The following is a 22,786-nucleotide window of genomic DNA, read 5'->3' as shown; positions in this document are numbered from 1 at the left end:
ACAACTGGCAGACAGCTGGTGTCAGCCCGTAATTACGACTTAAGTCATTGGGGCCTGTACAACACTGATAATAGCCCTGTAGTAATAATAGCCGACAAACCCCTTAGAGTGTGCATGTGTGTGTGTGTGTGTGTGTGTGTGTGTGTGTGTGTGTGTGTGTGTGTGTGTGTGTGTGTGTGTGTTTGCCTTAACTTGTTGTGTACGTACATAATGTAAATATGATTTTAATCCTTCTAATTAAACCATATTCTATCTTTTAGCCAATATTTATCATCTCATGATGAGTGATGATGCCAAGCGAATAGCCTTTCCACGTGCCCACTGAATGAGGGAGGGGGGGGGGGGGGGAGTGTGCATGATTGTTGCATAAATTACAATTAATAAGATATCAAAGAGCTGCGCTGATCACTGCTGCCTCCCTGAACAGTTAATAATGTGGGTGCAGTTCCTCAGCTGACCAGTTGGTGGAAGTAGATAGCAGCATTACAAAAAGGAACAACAAAACATCTGCATGTACAGTTAGTATATAGTCTAAGTAATGTGGGTGCAGACTATTGAAACTCACCTGTCCGTGAGACACAATGAGACTTTACTTCCAGAGCTCCAGCTGGCCGGAGGGCCTCTGTCTTCATGTCTATCTTTGTGCCGGGACTCTAATGTGGTGTAGCCCCTCACCAAACTCTCCCTCTCCCCCTTCTTCTCCCTCCCCTGGCGCTCTGGGGCTAGACTCATCTGGAGCGGCAGTGACTCCATGCTGCGATGCAGCCCAGACAGACGAGGGTAGAGCAGTGGGGAGGTGCTCCCTCCGCCCCCTTGAACCCCGAGAGAGGAGACCTGCCGGGGCCCCAACCCAGTCCCTGAGCCTGAGAAGCAGGCCGAAGAGTTCACATTGAGTAAAGGCGCAGGGCTGGGGGTCAGGCAGGGGCTCGTGGAGCTGCCTCCTGAGCTGGCCAGGTCCTGAAGCTTAGAGTACGGAGGGATCTTGGGTGGAAGGGAGTCTTGGATTCCCATCTCGAGACTGTTTAAGTTCAGCTTGTCAAGCTGGGCCATTGATGGAGGCTTTGCCAGGCTGCGAATCCCAGATAATCTAAAGACAAAAACAGACAATGTAAAGCATTACACATCCATGAGTGAAATTGTGTTGAATAATACTCATATATTGCACCACATACTGTGTATTCTGTGTTAATACATGAAAAGCTTTACCTGTGTGTGTTGGGTGAGGGCAGATCCAGGCCCTTCCCACTGCTGGGAGGTCTCAGGCCCTGTAGCTTCCCTCCGTTCTCTGAGGGGGTCTGAGTAGGGCTGCCCTTCAGAGACCCGCCTCCACACTCAGAGTCAGACACTACAGCTTTGGCTTTGGCCCTTTCTTTCTCTTTCTCTCTGTCTGTCTGATTGACAGGACCGTGACTATGGATCCCACGACCACCTGCCTTACTCAACCCTGAACCAATCCCAGAGGCGGGCTCTTTGAGCCGGGAGCCATGGGGCGGTTTGGTCAGTGATGAGCTGGTGTCCATGGTGGTGCTCATTGGGCGAGCTGAGCTGGGCCGAGTCAGAGTCAGGGTGCTTGTCTTTGCTGGACGAGGCAGAGAGCGGTACTGGAGAGACGTCCTGGCATTTGCAGACAGAAAACCACTATGGTCGTTGTTTGAAACATCTAGGCTCGTCTTACGTCCTCCACCACCACCCCCGACTGCCACTGGTTTGACAGGAATACCCGACGTTTTGGGAATCTTCCCCACAGTTGCAGAGGCACACATACTAGTATTGTTTGTGCCATTATTAGTTGCTGTGGCAGGCTTCTTGAAGCCAAAGCTTCCACCAGTTGAGGGCCGGAGGAGGCCGGATGGAGGTTTACGTTGCTCACCAGCACCGCTGCCATTTTGTTGCTCTTTACCGGCATCAGAAGAGGAGCGCTGAAGGCCAGAGCTCTTCACTGCCAACCGAGACTTATCCATTGGCTTCCCATCTGACTTTACGGTACCTAAAGAGGTAGAGAAGGAAAAAACATTAGAAAAGTTTAAAACCAGAGCAGACTCTGTTGGTGAGTGAGACTAACCAAGCCATATTAGGAAGTGAGATCTCATCTACCCACCTACAGGGTCTGACTGTCTGCTGATAAAAACACATCCCTGTCCGAGCAGACAGACAGTGAGTAGGCAGGACTTTCAGGCACTTTCACCATCACACACTGTTATCATGTGGTTACTCCTCTTTTCCATCCTGATGAACTAAAACTGTTTTCTCTGGCTCTCCAGTAAGTGCACGTCTGTGTGTCACAGCTGCAGAGGGCCGAGATTATCATGAGCAGCATGGCTGTGGAAAACTGATGTTCACATTCATGAAGCGTGTCTGCGGGCACAAAAGTGCATGAAACACCCAGTATAACTGAGTTTCTCCACTCTTGAGATGTCTTTTGCGGAAAAGGGCGGAGTGCGTGATAACTTTGTGGAAAGGAGGTTGAAGGAAAATAATGTGATTTTGTTCCCATCTGTACATTTCCCAGTTGGCTAACTTACTGGACTTGTTTGGAAGTTATTATGAGAAAAAAAAATATTAGACAGATGTGCGCTGTATGCACCGCCCACCCAACTGCGAGCCTTCACTACCCACGCTCTTAATTTGTATCTAATGGGAGTTGTTATGAGAGGTTTATATACAAGGCATTAACAGAGTCAAAGAACTGCTGTTGAATGGGACCCACCAGCGTGCTGCCTTGGGACATCTGGAGTCACTTAAGGGTATTGAAAAAGCCCGAAAAATATACACGCAAAGGGCCAGACATATATACCACACACACACTCAGCTCAGTGATTGGATCTTATAGGAATGTAACACTGACAACACTGCACTTGGAGTTCTTTTGTAAATGTGAAAATTGAATTTACATGTCAAGTAATAAACTCAATCCCTCGTATAACCGCAACATTGCACGTTCCAAGAAAATTAGCTGCTGAAACACACACTACCAGAGGGCAATGAGAAGCTAGCACACAAAGTGACAGAATCCAGGCCTAGAAATTAAGTTTGACATAAATGAAGCCTGATTTACTGACACTGGCTGTGGAGATGGAGAAGCTCGCAGATTGACACAGTCAGCATGGATTTAAGATGACACCATGATTCACCACACGTCTCAACGCAAGGGGCCTGCATGTCTGAGGAGATAGACAACTGAATACAGATAGAGAAATCCTTTGCATAACATTTCTAACACTGCTGTCCGGCTCATTTATATTCCCCTTTCTAAGTCTTCTTCTATTTAAGGCCACTGTGGTAGAAGGGAGAGCAGTATGAAATGATGTTCCGGTACACACAAACACTCATATTCCTGTAAATGACTCACAGCAGTTTCCCAGGGAGAGCATTAGCTCTAGACTCCACATTATCTTCCATCAACACCATAAACATGTGTGTACTTAAATTTGTGGTTGTTAAGATACAGTTTATTTGTGTCTATGTAAGAGGTATGTAAACATGTATTAGATAGCTGAATGTACCGACAGGTGTCAGTGTGAGAGCATGTGAAAGAGAGGAAACAGAAAGATACTTGATGCATCAGCACTGACAGCTCTACATAAAATAAACCAAACTAATGCAAATAGTAAACCATATGGTTGGTACTGTATATAATGCAAACAATGTACTATAGAATTAGTATACAGTAAGTGTTTATCTATCCCTAGAAATCTAGTGTCTTCTTTTCACACTCTGTCTCCTACAATGCCGCAGAAATGCAGAAACACACATATTTACACAGAATCCAGCAAAACCTCAGCAATAAACTGATCTCCAGCATGAGCTGTAGAGACTGTCTCCAGCTATCTAAGAAGGTCTGCTGCTCCTCCACACTGCTCAACCTTTGAGTGTGCTTTCACTTGTTTTCATCATCTGATTAATTAGAGTCTGAAACTCTGTGGCAGAAAGAATGAATAGCCTTGGTGGCAGATTCATACTGTTCGCATTAATAACAATAACAGGCGGGCACACAGATCACAGGTTGGTTCAACACACTTGTTTGGCATATCTGTCAGTTCAACAGCTGGCAGTGCAAACACAGGACAGTCCCACAGAGAGAGGGCCGTTTACACAGACACAATGTATCTAGACTGGCACAACTCATATCCTGTTGTTGTCCATTATGTGTGTACATGTGTATGTGTGTGTGTGTGCGCTAACGTAAACAGCACCCAGATGGTGTGCTTAAAAAGCAGCTGCACAATCGGCACTATTGTGCTCTTTGTGCGGGTGATTGAGAGTGTGTGTGTGTGGGTTAAGTGCGATGGGTGACACTCTTTAAGGCTGGCACAATCTCAAATGGGTCTGCACTTACACACACAGAAGCCTGTTATGAACACACACACTGTCTCTGGTCCAGTTGTTTTGGGTACAAGGCCTTTATTTAAGCGCTATAAATTCACTCTGTCCGGTACAAAAATAAAGGAAAGGCTGGACCAATAGGACGAAAAAAACACACTGATGGTCAGTGTGTGCAATGTGAGTGTGTGTGTGTGTGTGTGTGTGTGTGTGTGTGTGTGTGTGTGTGTGTGTGTGTGTGTGTGTGTGTGTGTGTGTGTGTGTGTGTGTGTGTGTGTGTGTGGTGAGTTGGCAGGAAGGGAGTGGGTGGTGATGGGCGTTTGATACATGGCACCACTTTCTAAAGGCCTGGAGGGTGGGCTGCAGCTGTGGATGAATGTGTGGGACAAAGACAGAGAGTGTGTCTGTGCGGGGGTGTGAGACTGCCAGAGTAAGGGGAATATTAAAAGACAGCCAATGTGTCAGTGTGCTCAAGTTATGAAACTATACCTATAGGTCCTCCTGCCTTTAGCTATTGTCTCAGCGCGCTATATATATTACACCTCACTGTGACTGTGGGTGCATGTGTGTTTCTCCTCTCACCTGCCACTTTCAGCCCGCTCTGAGAGGTGTGTGTGATCGGCGAGGTGACTCCCACAGGTGGGTTTCTTCCTTTCTTCAATATATGTCCGTGACCCAGGGTGTGAGGTTTCTTCAGTTCGCCCTTCCCTCCTTCTAGGCCCTCTCCCGGCGTCCGTGTCTTTTTCCATTTATTGGCTGATTCAGATTTGAGACTTCCAGTATCGTAGACGCTGCTGCCATGGCTCTCGCGGCCGGGTTTGGTATCGTCAGCGTCCCAGGACAAACCACTCTCCACCAGTGATCGCTTCTCTGCATCTGTACGCATCTTGAATGACAAATACAGACAGATGCTTAGAGACACTGTGACAAGAACATATTATATTATAACATTATATATAGAGGTGAGTCTGTGAGATCTGACTTCTGTACACAGAGAACAAAGAGCCATTATTGTGTTTTATATCTCTTCTATTCAGGAACAGTATATTACAGGTAAGCAATTAAATGTTTTGTGTGCCACTGGTAAGAATATAATAAAACAATATCCATCTTTAAGTGTAGTACTCCAAACCCCACCTCTATAGTAAACCTTTTTTAGTAACTAAAACATCTGGCTTCTCTTGGATGTTTCTGACTCATTCTCTGACACAATCAATGTTAGTTTAGGAGACTGGAAAGAATGAGGCAATGGCACAACTCATTGGAAAATGTATGCAAAACATTGTGTATTTATTGAAATCCTAATTTAATGTAAGCAGTTTTGCATCATCTTGATGCTTTCGAAGCAGAAAAGCATGTCCAACCGAGTGAACCAAGAAACTCTTTTGTGTGGACATTATTGAGTCAAGGTCTTCTGTGTGTGTAAGTTGTGAATACATCTGAAATTAACGACAAAGGATTTGAGAGAGTAAAAAATAATTTTGGGTAGCATTCAGTCTTGAAGTCAGTTTAGATTCGTAAAAAAATACAAAACACACAATCCCTGTTTAAGTGTGCGAGGCTTGATAGGAGGGACGGATATGACTACAGAGGTAGATTATTCTCCCCCCTGTAGGAGACTGACAGTTGAACAATGCCTCATGAGGTGTGTGTGCGTGCACGCAAGTTCAGGCCCTTGCACCCAGCCGTTCTCATGAGGACTCATATGCTGAATTCCTTTTTTATTAAAACCAATAGACCCCATGGGCAGGTTCACATCACTTGAGGAACAGAGTTGAGTAAGGGTGTATGTGTGTGTGTCAGTGTGTGTGTCAGTGTGTGTGTGTGTGTGTGTGTGTGTGTGTGTGTGTGTGTGTGTGTGTGTGTGTGTGTGTGTCAGTGGGTGTCTGTCTGACCAGACCTTGTTGATAAAACACTGTCATTTCCTCACACACATTCCCTGATTATTGAAACAGGCAGGGACGAGATAGACATCTGTCCAGCCGTGGAATAACATGATAATAATATAAAAGTATAGGCAGATAGGCGCACACACACAAAAGAGGTACTGGGAAAACAAGGTAATTTGATTACTTGATCCACCTACATGTGCAAAATGAGGAAATCTCGGCTTTTGAACCACCTACACACACACATCTATGGCTTTCACTCTCTCCGTCAAACCTTTCTTCTTAGAGCCCCTGTCTTTCACCCCCCCGCGCATATCCTTTTTTGAGCGCATTATGCAATATGTGGGAGAGATGAGGAATGGATGTAAAGCCAGAGCTGCCTTTGAGGGAATTAAAATCAACAGGAGCAAAAAGGGAAAAGGTGGCGTGATAAAGAGGAGGAAATGTAGACAAAAGAATTACTTCGGGACACAAAGCTGAAGAGAAACCGATAAAGAAAAAGCTGTGAGCTGAGAATGGCGAGAGAGCATTGAGCCATGTGTATTAGACAATGTGGGGTGCATGATGAGGTGATGCTTGGTTGCCATGGTAATGATGCCATAGGGGGGGGTTATGGTTGCTATGACTACTTCAACCAGGCGTGGAGGGAGGCAACCCGGTTCTTGCGGCTCGCTGGCCCGGATGCAGGACTGCAGATGGCCCTGTGTGTGTGTGTGTGTGTGTGTGTGTGTGTGTGTGTGTGTGTGTGTGTGTGTGTGTGTGTGTGTGTGTGTGTGTGTGTGTGTGTGTCTGTGTGTGTGCAGATGGCCGTTCTAGACCTGTCCTTCAAAAATACAGGAGGAGACAAAGACCAGCAAGCTCAGCATCCCTGTACTTCAGTTGCCATGGTTACACTGATTCCCTCTGGCTTATTACTCTATCAATTTCCCTCCATTTCTGGTTGTCTCTCTTTCTCTTATATCCCACTACATCCGCCACATTGCGGAGGTGTGACCTACATCAGACACTCACAAGCACACACACTGTCTGAAACCTTTACAGCTCCCATTGAGCCTTAAAGAACCTCAAGGAGATTGTTTTATAAGCATTAAGGTCATGAGTCCCAAGACCTCCAGGCTCCACAGCAATCTTTTAAGATTACAGCTCACATAGTGTATGTAAGTACACTTCAAGGTACTTTTAACATAAAGATATCAAGCAGTGGTTTCAAGGGGCTTATTATACGATTGAACTGAGCAAAAGAAGTCCAGATCAACTGAATCAGGTGGTTTAAATCCTTTAAAGAAATGTGTGAACCTGAACCCTTCAAGCAGCAATAACGTGGTATTATGTTTTTTGAATGGATTATTCTACATGAATGACCAACAACTATGTCTACGGTCACACTAGTTGATCATTTTCAGATGATCCACTCCAAAACCTTCATAATAAGCCTCATTACTATAGCAAGAAAGAGCTCTTATTGCAGTTAAAAAAACACAAGGAACAAAAGGGAGCCTTTTTAAACATTGCAGCATCATGTGTGTATGTGCGCTGCGGCGAACATTGATTGCTGCAGACGTGATACATATAATGGGTGTGTGTAGAATACTTAATCAGGCTTTGTCTCTGATGCCAGTGTCCTGCTGCCTGTTGTGTAAACGTGTGTCCTTTCTATACTGACAGGGTGTATGACACATCATTCAGCACCTCATCAACACCTCACTGGATTAACAGCTGAATCAATGCTCATGTAACCAACACACACTATCTATCTATATAACATGATAGTAGGTGGATGTCCATCTGTGTGTGTGACTTACCACGATGGCTGAGTTTCTGCGAGAGCCGATGGGAGTGGTAGGAAGGGAGTTGAGAGTGGGACTCGTGTTGAATTCTTCAGAGCTGAGGTTGTCTGAGCCGTCACTCAAACCGCTGCTGATGGAACTGCTCTCGTCCCAACTAAAAGAAACAATGAAAAAGAAAATGTGTCAGAGAATACATACACAGATAAAAACATTTCAAAGGGTGGATGGAAATATTGTGGAGTAGCTCAACTCATTTGAAAGTAATTAGTGATTTCAGATAATAATCTAAAAGTAACTATTTCTCAAACATTTAGCTAAAACAAAGACTATATCAATGGTTACAATAGATAGGTAATGCATACTTAATGAAGGTGTAGGTCTTAAAAATGTTTGGTAACCACTGAATTAACGGGCCTTATCTTGTAGTTAGGAGCTATTTGCTATTCTCTGTGATCAAAAATGTTGTTTCATCATCCTTACAACAGTGCATCTGTGCTGAATGCGAGACTGTTAGTGTATTGCAGGTTCAATCCAGACGGACGGTGGAGATGTGCTCTTATTTTTAGGGTGTACAAATTTGGCCGAGTCGTTGGGTAGAAGTCACCGGTTGGGAAACAGGAGTGTAATCCCCAATGCCCCAAGCATACAGCTTTCTGAAGGTGTCCTTGATCAAGACAACAGATATTTTCCAACTCCAAGGGCGGACAGAAGCTAATTCCGTTTCCCTGTTAAGATCGATCGAGTATCACATTCCACCAAATGCTCTTATGCCCAAGAATATCTGACAAAAACAAAACAATCAGTTACAATTAACTGGATATTGCCTTGAGGTTATACACTGCTTGAACTCTCGCAGCTCCACCGGCTCAGTTACATCAGCGGTTGGCTCACTTGGCTCCATGTCTTCCCGTTTGTCTTTTGATTAAATATTCATAGACATAGACCTCATTTAGAACGCCGCCTGCTCTATATACTTAACTTTCACACTAGCAAACTGAAGTTTGGAGCGCTCTTGAAATGATCTCAGCCCACACACACATATAAAAATAGCACTGGAGAACATACACTGATGCATGCGCCCACAAGTGCTTGAAGGAGAGGAGTCTGTGCCAGGACTGTGAAGTCTGTTCCCTTGGAATACATCTGCTCTGCTTAGCTGCTTTTCTCTTCACCCACAATATTAATTATTCTTAAAATCCCGACATGCAGGTGGATTTGGTGCAGCCGTATTTTGTCGAAAGCTGATGGAGGATATCAGGTTTAGGCCTCGAAAGTGCTTTTTGGCCAACTACTTTAAGACTGACTGGGAAAGTGTGCAGGCTTGAGTCTGTTCTAAAGAGCTTACTTATGTATATTTAAAAACAAACGTATTGATGTAATTGAAGAAAAATAGCACCCAGAAGGTCAGATGTTTGATGCATTTCAGGAACTATTTCAGGAGCCAATGTTGAACATTTTATGTACCCATTTCTCTTCAACATTCAACTAAACCTTTTCTAGTTCAGTCAATATATATCGATATATTTAATAATACGCTAATGTGTCACTATGGTCAACTACTGTTGTGCCATATACCAAGAAGGAACCATAAACATTTACGAAGTTGCTGCCAGAATCTGAACACCAACTAGGACACTATCCAGTTTTTTGTGTAATTTCATTGTTATTTTGCTGATTTGCCATGCATATATTTGGGTTTGTTGTACTTATTGTTTTGTCTGACAGTTCTCTTATTTTAGTCCCATGAAATAAAGCTAATACTATCATATCTAATGACTGCATCATATTTTTTTAGATTTTGTCTATGGTCAGTTGAGAAGTTGGTCTTTCTACATCTTTAATAGACTTCTTCATCTCCTGTAGGACTGCACAGTTGAAGCAATTCAGTTTGGATTTCTGCTTTGACAAATCAATTGTGATTGATTGATGTTTGACCATTTCCTGTGCGGTGATAACATATATGACCTTCTATAGCTACAGTAATATGACCTATCAAGCATATTATAGTTGAAACATATGTCTCATCTGGTTCAACACAAAGACTTTTAGGAATGAGTGGGGGAGAAAAAGACACATCTGATGTTTGGGTATGTGGTATACATCCACATGTGCTCGTATAGATTATGTAGGTCATGCTAAGGAAGTTAGGGGGTTGGGGTTTTGTATCTTATTAGGGTCAATAGGTTAGACTGATATTCCTACTGTAGTGTAAAACACGTTAAGAGGGTGGGGTCTTGCTAATGAGGTCATGTATACTGTGGCACCGGGGAGAGAAAGCGACTGTGCCTTCCGGATGGGTGCCTGTGTGGGTCACTCTGTACCCTGGGGGACTTGAGGAAGGGGATCAGGGGGAGAGGGGCGAAGGGAAAGCCCTCCCTATCTGGCCTGTGGATATGTAGACACAAAAAAAGAGCAGACGAGATTTTAAGTCTGAAGTGGCTGTCACGCTGCGTTGTCTATATGCCAGAGTAGGTTAAAGAGCAAATGTACGATTGGAATAGACACATCCGAGAGCAGACTTACACTTCCTGAACATGTAAACTTCATAAAGCTCCACATGTTTTGTTTTCAAATAAAAGTTTACAAGTTCTTTATTGAACTATAGTAAGCTCATATAATAGTTTGTTGCTGAATTTTTGACTTAAAACTCAGAAAGATATGCGCTGAAAAAGTTGAATTATCTTATCAACCGACAGATGATCTAACAATTTGTTTTATAACAAAATATGTCATTTTAAGACTCAATTAGAGATTTAACAACCTTGTAAAAATGATGTAATTGTATAAATCGGATGTGAGATTCCTGTTTTATACGATGTTTCTATTACTCCCGAGTACAGAAATGTGCTAAGGAACTTATAAACTTTGCTGTTATCTGGAGTGGATGTGATTCATTCCTCAACTTATTTCTTTGAGATAATCGTCCTCAACACAGCTGTGGTTTACACCTTTATTAATATCCTGTTATTCACTTCAAAGCTATTTTGGTGTCCACCAGAGGTTTTTTGAATGATGACGATGATATATAATTCAGATCTGATAGGAAACAGAACAAAAACAGTGTCTGCTGCGTTCGGTATCACTCAGACGACAGATGTAAAAAGAGGAACCCGCAGAGGAGAGGGACGAGGTCAGGGGTCAAACATCACAGACAGCACCAGCTTAACGGGTGAAATACTCTCGGAAAGTAAAGAGAAAGAGTAAGGGTTGAGACGATGTGTTGAAATAAATTGGTATTTTTAATCTTTTGTATCTGCATATGTGCACTACGGATGTTATGGCATTTGAGTTGCAAAAGATTGGGTTTCCATTGGAGTGTGGTTTTAGAAGTAAAAAAAAAAAAAGGGAAAAAAAGAAAAATTAATCATTTTTTTATAAAAGTATTTTATTTCACTTTTAATAAACGGACCTTAATCAAAGCGGGTTGAGACAATGTGACTGCCAAGAGGAACATAAGGAATCATACAGTTTGTTTATGTGTGTGTATTTCAGTCAGACTGTCTTGGCAATGTCTTCAGATTTAATCTGCAGAAATGATGTTCAATCAGACTTCAATGGACCATGGGTTTGTGTGAGTAGGAATCCTTTGCTCAAGTTCCAAAAGATCTCAGAAAAGATTTGCTGAAGGTTTTAGGCCTAATGCAAATGCACACTTTCCCAGTCAGTCTTAAAGTAGTTGGCCAGAAAGCACGTTCTCATTTCGAGGCCAAAACCTGATATCCTCCATCAGCTTTCGACAAAATACGGCTGCACCAAATCCACCAGCATGTCTTCCAGCTCTTGTTTGCCATCTATAGTCCTCAACTCTACTAGGAAGGATAAAAGGAAGCTTGAAAAGAGGGCGATGAACCACGAGGCACTCAAGAGTAGAGGCTGAAGTGGCGTGTGAGGGAGGAGAAAGGAGAGAGCTAAAGTGGAAAGAGAAGGGCTGTTGAAGACATAGAAAACATCCTCAAAATCTCAGGAGATGAGGAACTCTTTCAAGAGGTCTCTCAACTCTCCCTAAAAACCTCCACCAGCAGCTTTTTAAAAACTCCTATAATCTCTACTCGCTCCATCTTATCTTTTTTCATTCTTTAGCAGCAGCTGCAGAGACTGGGGGATAATATTAGCACCCAATTCATCTACATCACCCCTTTCACAGAAAAGCTTATGTCTTACAGCCAGCAACATTTTAAAGCTACTTCCCTGTCACATTTGTATTCATTTAAAAAAGCCAGCCTTAAATGATATCTTCATTCAAGACTCAAAATATAACCCAGCAGCTACAGATTTGAAACACATATAAATTATTGTGTGATTTATTAAAGGACAGAAATAAATCATGGCCATAAACCACATTCGAATGCCCTTCTGGATGTTAAATGTCATTGGGCTATTGTGACTTTAAACCAGATCACAAGCTTTTGAGCACAGCTGGAGGGAGAGGAGCAGGTCATTGAAAAATGGGAAGCTGTGACTATAATCCCATGATCAAAATAAATATCAATCTTGATTCGATTTAGGCTGCAATAAGTGTCAATTATTCTGAGAAGAGCTTGATTAAAGTCATTCTTCACCTTCACCTGACCGAAGATTTCCGTCTCTGCACCATGTGCAAAATGCATCATCCCTCTGAGCTGAGGATATGCCACATGGACCACTGAATACTGTCGTCCCTAACCCCGAGCCAGCGGGACACAAGTGCTTTCCTACTCTAAAAGCCACAATGACCCCAGAGCAAACTTAGAATACGTCATCACTCAGAAAGTGGCAATATATAATGCAAGCAGCAGAATATTTCAAATGCTTTGAATATTTTATTTAAATGTTCTTGATTTGATAAAGGTCATGGTGGTGATTACCAACAACATCCTTCTTCCACAGAGACATGATTTCTTTGTCCGTCAACGTCTGCAGAGAGCCCGCACACCCACACAAACACTGAGCCTCAGAAAATATCAAGAGAATGGCTGAATAGCTACTGCTGAGCTTAATAGTCAGCTTTTATTAACAAGCTTCTTTCTGTGTTCCTCCACTCTTCAGACGATGGAGCTAATTGCTCCGGTCTCAATGTGAATGGCCTTTTTTCGCTGCTCATTATGAGAGCTCTGCCTCTCTTCTCGCTCTGTCTCCTCTTCTCTCCTGACCTCTCTAAGGGTGAGGGATGGGTAAAAGAAAGAAATACACTACACCAGGAGGGAGAAAAAGCTACTGACAAAGCAGCTTTGCCTGCGGTTTGTGGGAGCAGTGATGGCTGGGAGTTGGAGTCTTGCCAGGCCCAGGGAGCAGACTTAACAGTATTGGTTGATAAGCTGTTCCGTCTCAACAAAGATTTGTTAAAACTGCATGGAGGCAATTTAAAGGAATGTGATCCTCCGCTTTGTTGTGACAAGTAGAATCAAAATGGATACAACGATGTAATGCTTGACTTTGCTGCATGGTTACGAGATGAGTAGTGATAATGGAAGGAGACAGTCTTCCTGTCAAACAAAGAAAGGAATAACAAAACAACAACAACAACAAAGTAATTACCTGATCAATAGTCAAAGCACATTATATAGAATGTTAGTGCACTTATGCAAAGCCTGCCAGTAAATGACCGATCAATACCAAGGAGAAGCAAAATGTCATTATCAATCTTGCGATCTAATTATAGCTCACATAGAAACAAAAGCCAAATATTTAACCGGACCAGCAAGGTGAAATGATTATAAACGTTCAGTACTGTCCCCTTTAAGGCTCCCTGTGGAGTGTTAGACCTCTGGTAAAGGTTCTTTTCTTTGAGGGGATCATTTATCTTGTGCATGACGCAGTACACGGTCCTACCAATATCACATTGTTCCAGTGGTCAACAAGTGGTGGTAACGGGAAATGCTGCCATGCACTGACAAAGGAAGTGAAGAAGAAGACCTCAAACTAGATATAAAATACACGTTTTTGACGGCTTTGCAAACATTCTATGAGACGTTTATTAGGCCTTAAGGGGTCATACAATGCTTACAGTGGTAATGAATGTAAACATAACATTCTTGTTAACCAGAAAACCCTTTAATGCACATGATAGCAATATTACATAAACAGAAGCTAAAGGTTAAGATCAAGTGAATGAAGCAGTTCAAATGTAATGGTGAGATGAGTAAAGGGGTTCAACTCTTTCTACCCTCACGGGGTTAAACACATTCTATTTGGGATGATATTTTGACACCGTCTGTCTCGGTTGCATAAAAGCATGGAAAGTGTTTCTGCAGTCCTACAATAGACAGGAACTTTCCATTCCTATTAAAATCCCCAGTGTCACATGGCAGAACCCAAAATGGCTATATCAGACGAGTTCCTGGTGCTAGTGATGCCTTTTCAGGCAAATGGAAAGTAGGGCACTGCCAGGATGGCACTGGGCAGTCGGCTCACAAACCGGAGGGGGCACACATGAAAGGCCTGCTGAAATCATTAGACACTGGTGCTATACGTAGAGGTGCATTGTCTGTACAACGCAGAGAGATCTCACATCTGTTTGAAGAGGCAGACAACAGCAGGAGACATGGCCTCTGTGTCACGTGAGGGACATAGAGAGGACAAATCTGCCTATACACAAAAACCAACCAACTTAAATACAAGACCCAACTTTTAACACAAAAATACAACGTTTCACTTCACAGCAGATGTAACGGTTAATAAATAATTAATTAATCATCTTTACACAATTTGACAAACACAATCTCAATGGAAGAGATCAGCTAAGTGGTTAACTTAAAAGGAACATTTGATATTTAACAGAAACAATATGGATTTCCTTTCTGGATATTTGTCTGGATTCAGTCTGGAGGCATAACAGTGGATGCAACAGGGATGTTTTCACAAATATATACAATGACCCTGTTGTAACACACATCCACACACACACTCAAAGGATCAAATGACCAATTTGCACTGGAAGGGGCCACACCCGCCATCATGTGATGCTTATTCTCTATTAACACAGTTGTGGATGCACTGACCAACTGGAAAAGTATTTAAAAATGCTGTACTGTAAATTAAACCTCACAATTGTTATAGTATAAATCCTGCTGATTTTGTGTGTGATCTTAAAATCTCCTTTCTGTGGGTGGGCATTCACCTGATGAGATTGGAAGAGAGAGAATATGTGGCCTGTGTGCACAGATGGCTAACAATATGGGTCCCTGGACCACTACAGCAGCTTATCGTCAGGAAGCCAACACACACAATTACTGTACACACACTCACACAAAAACACACACCTCAGATTTGTGATTCACCTTGGTGGCTTATGTGTATTATGTATTTAACTATTGTACATTCAGTTGTATTATTATAATTATTATAATCATTATAATTATTATTGTGGGATGCCTGACAACACCAGACAAGGAAAGCCTTTATGCTAATTTTGAACGTGGAGTAAATTGTCTCTTTTGAGATAAAATAAATGATATAAAAATGTACTCAAGCATATAGCAGACTATTCTAACAAAATGATTTTGGTAAGAAGACATAGGAGAAGTTGGGACGTTATAGATTTATTATGTGTGGCTGGATAACCTTTTCAAACTATCTGTAGATCAAATATATTTTAGTTATCCTTCACTGCTGCACCATATACGGCTATGAACAAATCCATCTGCAGGCCAAGTCCTTCTTATATCTTGAAAGCCTCAAAGTCTGACACAGGAGGTAAAGTAAAGACAGCCACTGCAGACTGTAATATTGTGTCTATGGTGATCATGGTGTACATTTCCTGTTTGGGATGCAGACTTCAGATGCAGGCAGATGATTATAAATGTCATTTCAGTTCCTTATTCTAATAAAGTATCATCCATCTGCTGCAGTGCAGTCACAATATGTTCTCAGAAAAGACACACTGCTATACACGCTGTGCTAACTTTTAGTTTCACTCCTAAATTGCCATTTTTTTATTATGACATGTTGTTGTCTGGGCTTGTCTTGGGAACTTAGAGTATGACTAATCAGCTGTAAGAAAATGGCTTTTAATTAGCAACCCAATGGAGATTCTCTACTGAGTTGCATTGTTAAACACTAACAGTAAATCATTGACAAGACTGACTTAAAAACGACATCGTGCAAGCAGCTGGCCGTTTAGTACATAATAAAATGAGAAATTAATTTCCTCTTTAGCGTTATTATTTATTGTTTCCTTTCTGTTCCGTTTTCCATGATGTGGAATGGAACAATGTGTGATGACTGCTTGGACAGTCTTTTGCACACACACACACGCACACACACACACACACACACACACACACACACACACACACACACACACACACACACACACACACACACACACACACACAGCAGTATTTGGGCATTATTGAGGATTACAGAAAGGGCTGGAGTTAATGAGCTCGTAATTACTGTTAATTCCATCTGCCAACAGGATCAGAGCAGACCAGGGTCCGCGGATAGTGGTCCGTTAAGCCTATATATATATATATATATATATATATATATATTAGTAATATATAAGTAATATATTATATATATATATATATGTGTGTGTGTGTGCGTGTGGGAGGGGGAAATAAGAGGTCACATCCCTAAATGGCCATCACAGAGGAGAAACCTTGTTGTGCTTTTGACAGGCAGATCCAGCAATGGCCTGGGGGTTTAGGACACACACACGCACATACTCACAAACGCAGAGATATCCGACACAAACAAACACACACACACGCGCAGAGACATCCGACACAAACACACACACACACACACACACACACACACACACACACACACACACACACACACACACACACACACACACACTCACAAACACATCCGATTGCACTAAATTGACATTGTCCCTTGGAGAGAAGCTTGAATTAGCTGTCAGAAGTGTGTGATGTTAGTAGATGCTGGAAACGGCAGCTATGCTCAGGTCACTGCTCCACTGAGGGTTACTCTATATTGTGTATTATTGGCTTTAAGGTGTGTGTCTGTGTGTGGAGGAACATTATTCTTCCAAGGTTTCCTTCCCGGGATGGGGACACATTCTGCAAATGCTTGGGGCTTTTTGATGGAATGTCACTGCACTGAAAAGGCACTAAGACGCGTCAGGGCTCCTGAGTGTGGGGGAGGTGGAAATAGATTGGTTAAAACTTTAGAGCTTAGGAAAAGAAGGAATTGCTTCAGCAAAATTCTCCTCAGACAGCAAATCTATCTTTTAATCTCTTCCCTCTTCATGACCTCCCCAGGGTGGAGGGACGAGGTTTGCTCCGAGTTCAACACGTCCACTTGGCTCTTCTTCCCCGTGAAATGAAACAGGACAGACGGAACGGTGGAAGGCTCCGCGCTTCATATAAGGAACTTTGAGTGGTGAAATACTCTTGGATCCAAAACGCGTGTGACTGTTGATCATGCTGACGCCAACTAGGTCAGCTTGATCTTCTCACATTGTAAGCCCCAATAAGGAAAAACAGAAGGAGCAAGGAGAGGTGTGGGGATGATTCTTTGAGAGGCACCAGACACAAACTGCTCTTTGTTGTACTTGTCTATTTCTCACTAAGCTGAAACAAGGTTAAAGTTGAAAGGTTACTGCCCCCAGTCTAAACACTGCTGATGCAGGGCTATATGTGCAGCCACAATATCAACTATTCCCTTTCAACTTTAGCATGAATTGCAAAACTTCTAAATAAGAATGAGAGAGAATAGTTTAACATTTCCTCCACTCAGTGATTTTTGGTGTAAAGAGTACAAGACATAAGGTCACACATGCTAGATTTCACAAGACTTTAACATTTCTAAGTGAGTTATGAATGTGATGACCAGCAGAGCTCAAATATGACCCAATAACCCTTGACTCCACAAGTACCCTGAGCTTCTTCCAAAGTCCTTTTCTTCTCTACACGAGAGCAGGAAGCAGAAGAGGGACAGCACTCCCGGGACAAGGTGGAACAGCGTTTTAAATCACCTCCATAAGTAGTTCAGTCTGGGGTTCAGTGTGGAGCGCTTCCCAGCCTCAACTCAAGGGCTAAGAACTGGGGCGGGGCTAACAAGGGGAACCCCGGCACGCAGAGGCCCGGGACAGGGGCTGGATCCTGGGGTAGAATTTCCTCTGGGCTCCCTCCAGACATGTCAACGATAACAAAGAATGAAAGGCAATACAGCTAACCCGGTTTTAGGAAGAGACAATGTTACAGAGCCAAGTCTAATACTGATATTGACATAAAATTGTACGATGGTGTTCATTTACAGTAATGAGGAAACTGCCGTTGAAGCATTATCAAATGCATCACAACAGGGAACTATCTCCCTCCAGCTTACACTGTCACACACACATATGCATGCACATATAGTACAGCAGATGGGGGAGCTATGAAGTCAGCATGATCTAAGCCATTCTTGGGAAAAGGGCAGTGGCTCAACATGCCTCAGTCACAACAACTGCTACAAATCTGTAAATAACATGTCAGGGTGCATCCTCTCCCAACACAAAGACATATTTTTCCCTCCTCTGCCAATAACGTTATGGTCAGTTTTGTATTTACTAATGAGGACAGTTAATTAGCTACTGTCACAACTTGATTATGTGTTAATCCTGCAGATTAGTACAGACAACAGCAGTCAGTTTTCATTTTGCTGTGAGATGTAAAATGTTGTGCTGACAGGCGTGGATAAGTGGATTGTAGGCTGATGGTACTTAAGGCGCAAAGCTGTATCTCTCAAGTTGGTTTTAAGAGAAGATATGTTTGGACATAAATACAAAGAAAGTGGGAAAGTGAGAACATTTCAATTAAATATGATTGTATGTTATGTTTAAATCACATCATGCTACACAAAGAGGCTACAGATCAGAGTAGAGCGCTGGTGAGCACCTGCCAAAGGTTGTCCAAACAACACCTGAACAAAAAAGAATGAAAGGCCCATTGACTGGAGCAGAGATACTCTTTCACGTCTTCTGGCTGGCTGAGATAGAACAGACAACTATTAAAACACCACATTACTCCCATGCTGTGGGTTGGACAGACAGGTCGCTGTATGTTTTTTTTTTGCGCGCATTCTGGAACACATGTGGTGGCGACTGACCGGCCCTGGGGGCGCACCCAGCGGGGACCTGCACCCATCACCTGCTGTCACTGATAACACACGCACTCCGTTCATGCCACTTCAAGTTGTTACAGTGAGTTTCTGTAGACATTCCTTGCCCTCGGGCCGCTCAAAACACACACTTCACATTCCAGCGAGTGTATTCTGGGTTCCCACTCCCTAATCCTCCAACATATGCAGACGCACATATGCATACCATCACACAAGTGCACAGACACACACAAAAATATAGTGACCGGTCCAGAGGTTCCATAAAACCAGAAGCTGCGGCCTTGAGTTTGCTGCCAATGGTCTCACATTTCATTTAACTCAAAGAAAACTCTGAAAGTTTCAATACAGGACATTGTGTGCACTTTTAACTAACTCTATATTTCCTAAAAGTACTTCCATATCAGGTGAAAATGACATCCAGAGGTTATTTCCTTCCATGGTCTTTGAGGTTAGGCTTATAGCTTTCTCTCTTAGCCTGTTACGGTGCACTGTTGTCTGGCTGTAGGTCCTGCTCTGACTTTGATGTAACAGAGAAACTCACTAAACCACAGGAACACCACCTCATGAAAATATGAGCTCTGTTTGTGAACACAGGCTCCTGTGTGTCCAATAAAAAATAGTAGGTGCATGTGTCTTACAAGCACAGGTTACAACAAGCATCTGTTGTTTCGCTCCCAGGTCTCTCTAATGACCTTGTAGGCAGTGCAAGTCAAGTTGTTCACTTAACAACAAGAGTCAGAGGCCGCAGAACACTTGTGGGTCATGTGTTCTTCTCCATATTGGTCTTCCATGCACTGACCTTAACTGTTTTGACATCCAAAATCAACCCGTGTGTGAATGGACCTGAAAAGGCTTTCAATGGGGAGTAAGTCAAGTAAAGCCTTTGTGAAAATGTTAGACATAAACTGGCGTGGTTAGTCTGGTGCTGTATCAAGCGTCTGCACACCCAGTAGAAGAGATTAAAATAGTTTTGACATTACTCTGCAGTTTCAATGTGTACAGACATATTTTTTCTTTAAATCATACGCCTGTGTTGATAGAAGGCTTTCAATGTCTAATCTTTTAAGATGTATCTGCCGGTGGGTGGACATGTAGGTGCGCTAAGGATGAATTAAACCTGTTCAGGAAGCACGAGGGTGCGACAACTTCACCAACAGGCCGTTGACCCAAGTCTAGTTTATCAATTGTCTGAGTCCGCAAAGTGTGTTTCCAAAACAACTTGATCTATTTTTGACCCTTTACTCAAAAACATTTGTGTGTTTGTGTGCGTACATAACAAACAGCTTTATTTACAAAATTGACAAAGTTAGAGAACATTGGAGCTGTCAGCTGACAGGTGCCACCTGACTAACCCGTTTCCATTTTTCAATAGCGTGGTGAATGTACCGTCTCACTGCTCCCCACCAAACAGATGGATATAATTAAGATATACTAATTTAAAACATTACGGACTTCAGCTCTAATTACCAGAGTGGGTCTCAAATGAAGCAGCCAATGTGAAGGCAAGAAACTGTTAATGCATTCAACAAATCAGAGCTGCAGTGACCAACACTTCCCATAAACAGCTGCATGACATCAGCTATGACACAAGCCTGGTTTGAATCAAAGTTACCAGTGTGCTATTTTTATTTAATTTTTTTTAAATCAAAGAGGATTTGGGTGTGACAACACAAATCACTGATGTCGTCAAGTTGCAAATCAGCCTTTTGGAACAAGTTCCTGCTGGTAATCTGCGGTGGATCTAGATAGGGGTGGGCCCTGCTGAGCAGGCTGTTTGTATATTGTTCAGTTGACAACACACACAAGACAGACAAGTTAATGTTGGCTTGCTTTCAATATGACTAATACAGTTGATCATAACATTGTGTTGCCTGGAACTTGTTAGATAATGATGGATGTTTAATGTTTCGTTAAACAGACGCATGTGCACACATTCTGACACCCACACTACATGTGCCGCGACACATACTCTTACTAATACCACCTCTGCTCTCCATCATTGTTTATCAGCCTTTTGACAGCCAGTCCGTTTAAGAACACACGACCAACTCAAACACACAGATAAAAACAGTGTGGCTGGGCCTCTGGGACTTAAACTGAAAATAAGCGTGTGTCGATGGATTACTCATGAAAGTGTTTGTGTGCTTTGATTGTGTGTCTAATGCCCCAATATCAGGCCACTCTGCTCTAATGGGTTTACATGAAGGGGTCGATGGATGCTCTAGGGGTCAGTCGACCAAAAAGAGCAAAGTTGACCCCCACCAAACCCTCAAACCTTCCCCTACACACACAGCCACACACACATAATCAATAACAACATCTCTTTCCATGTTGTCTTAATGCATCCACAGATACTTCTCAATATATTAATTATTTGCTATGTCACAATACAAGTCTTTCATACTGTACATCTCCTCAGTCCCCAATAGCTCACTCATACCAGCAGGCCTATTAGCCCACATAAAGATATATACATTTTTACAATTTCAATGTGTGGGCACAAATATGGCACTGAGGAGGCTTGCTGCTGTTCACCCAATCACAGCACAAATACGGGCGAAGGCGTCTTTCAAAATGTAGGTCAGCCGATCAGAATGCGGATCGGTCCCGCAGCGGATCAATGCGAACACACCCACCCACTCACATGCATACCTTCCTCTGCCGCCCACCAGACCCCATCACATCAGTTGTCATCGCATGCAGTTTTAAACAATGGACAGCCGACCGTAAATCACAGAAACACTTAAGGCGCGCACTCACATTATGCGCGTACACATGCAGTATTCCAATCCATCAGTACTTTACTAGTGTCATTAGATGATTTGCAGTAATGCAGTTCCCGTTGCTTTGACAGTCCTTTTAGGCTAAGACACATCATAGTGCTTTTTAAATGATGCTTCTTTTGGGATACATTAACCGTAATTTTAAGACAGTACTGATTCAACATTTGCGCATTGAGGTCTGTGCCTTTATGCTGTGCAGACTATAGCTCCATCTATACGCTCACCATATAGGCCTACTCTGCGTCTAGACTGAGAGACTGTATCCTATAGCAGCCTAATGTGCCGGTTACAATAATGTTACACCACTATGCAGCTGTTAGAGTTTTATCAATGAGACATGCTGCGGCTTTTTACGCACTGAGCTTCTCCAACACATTCACCACTATCAGACCTCACTCTTGTATAGCGATAAAAAACAATCAAAAGCAATGTCACCAGTGTGTCAATGAGCGTCACCCCCGGCATTCTCACTCACATGAGATCGCATCTATTACCTTGACAGAAAGTGCATTGTCCTCCCCGCGCGCTGCGGAGCCGGGAGTTGCAGCATTTTCCCGTTCAGCACGCGCCCGCTCATTCTACAACTGTCCAGCTTCTCACACTGCTTTGTTTCCGTTTGGCATATCCCGGCGCTGAGAGAAGAGAGAGAAAAATCCACCCGGTGCTTTCCGCCGCTGATAACAGGGAACCGCCTGTGAGAGTCAGCAGCGTTAACTGACTGCCCCGCTCCCGCAGTGCCTCCACTCTCACACACTCTCTCACACACACGCTCAGCCAGGGAGGGAGGGAGCGAAGGAGGTGCGATGAGCATGGAAGGGAGGCATGGATAGAAAGGCAACACCCCAAATTCCTCCTCCACCGGCCCCCGTTTCGCTGATCGCGACCAGCTGTGCCTTTACTAAAAAACACATAAAGGCTTTACCGCGCGTTCAGCCGCAGGATAAAAAAAAAC

General features: G+C 43.0%; 1 protein-coding gene across 5 annotated transcripts in view; it reads right to left on the bottom strand.

The window, feature by feature from the left end:
* Window positions 1-22,585, bottom strand: part of nav1a (neuron navigator 1a) — a 35,066-nt gene extending 12,481 nt beyond the window's left edge. For all 5 annotated transcript variants that reach the window (XM_010766673.1, XM_010766674.1, XM_010766675.1 and 2 more), the window contains exons 1-5: window positions 22,329-22,585; window positions 8,012-8,150; window positions 4,903-5,206; window positions 1,207-1,987; window positions 566-1,087 (exon numbers count right to left, since the gene is read on the bottom strand). In XM_010766673.1, coding sequence (XP_010764975.1) covers window positions 566-1,087; window positions 1,207-1,987; window positions 4,903-5,206; window positions 8,012-8,150; window positions 22,329-22,411 — 1,829 coding nt within the window. In that variant the 5' untranslated portion in view covers window positions 22,412-22,585. The remainder of the gene's footprint in view (window positions 1-565; window positions 1,088-1,206; window positions 1,988-4,902; window positions 5,207-8,011; window positions 8,151-22,328) is intronic.
* Window positions 22,586-22,786: the final 201 nt, after the last annotated feature.

The sequence above is a fragment of the Notothenia coriiceps genome, unplaced genomic scaffold (genome assembly GCF_000735185.1).
Source record: "Notothenia coriiceps isolate Sejong01 unplaced genomic scaffold, NC01 NC01_scaffold00003521, whole genome shotgun sequence".
Classification (NCBI taxonomy): Eukaryota; Metazoa; Chordata; class Actinopteri; order Perciformes; family Nototheniidae; genus Notothenia; species Notothenia coriiceps.
This window is presented reverse-complemented; position numbering and strand designations above follow the sequence as displayed.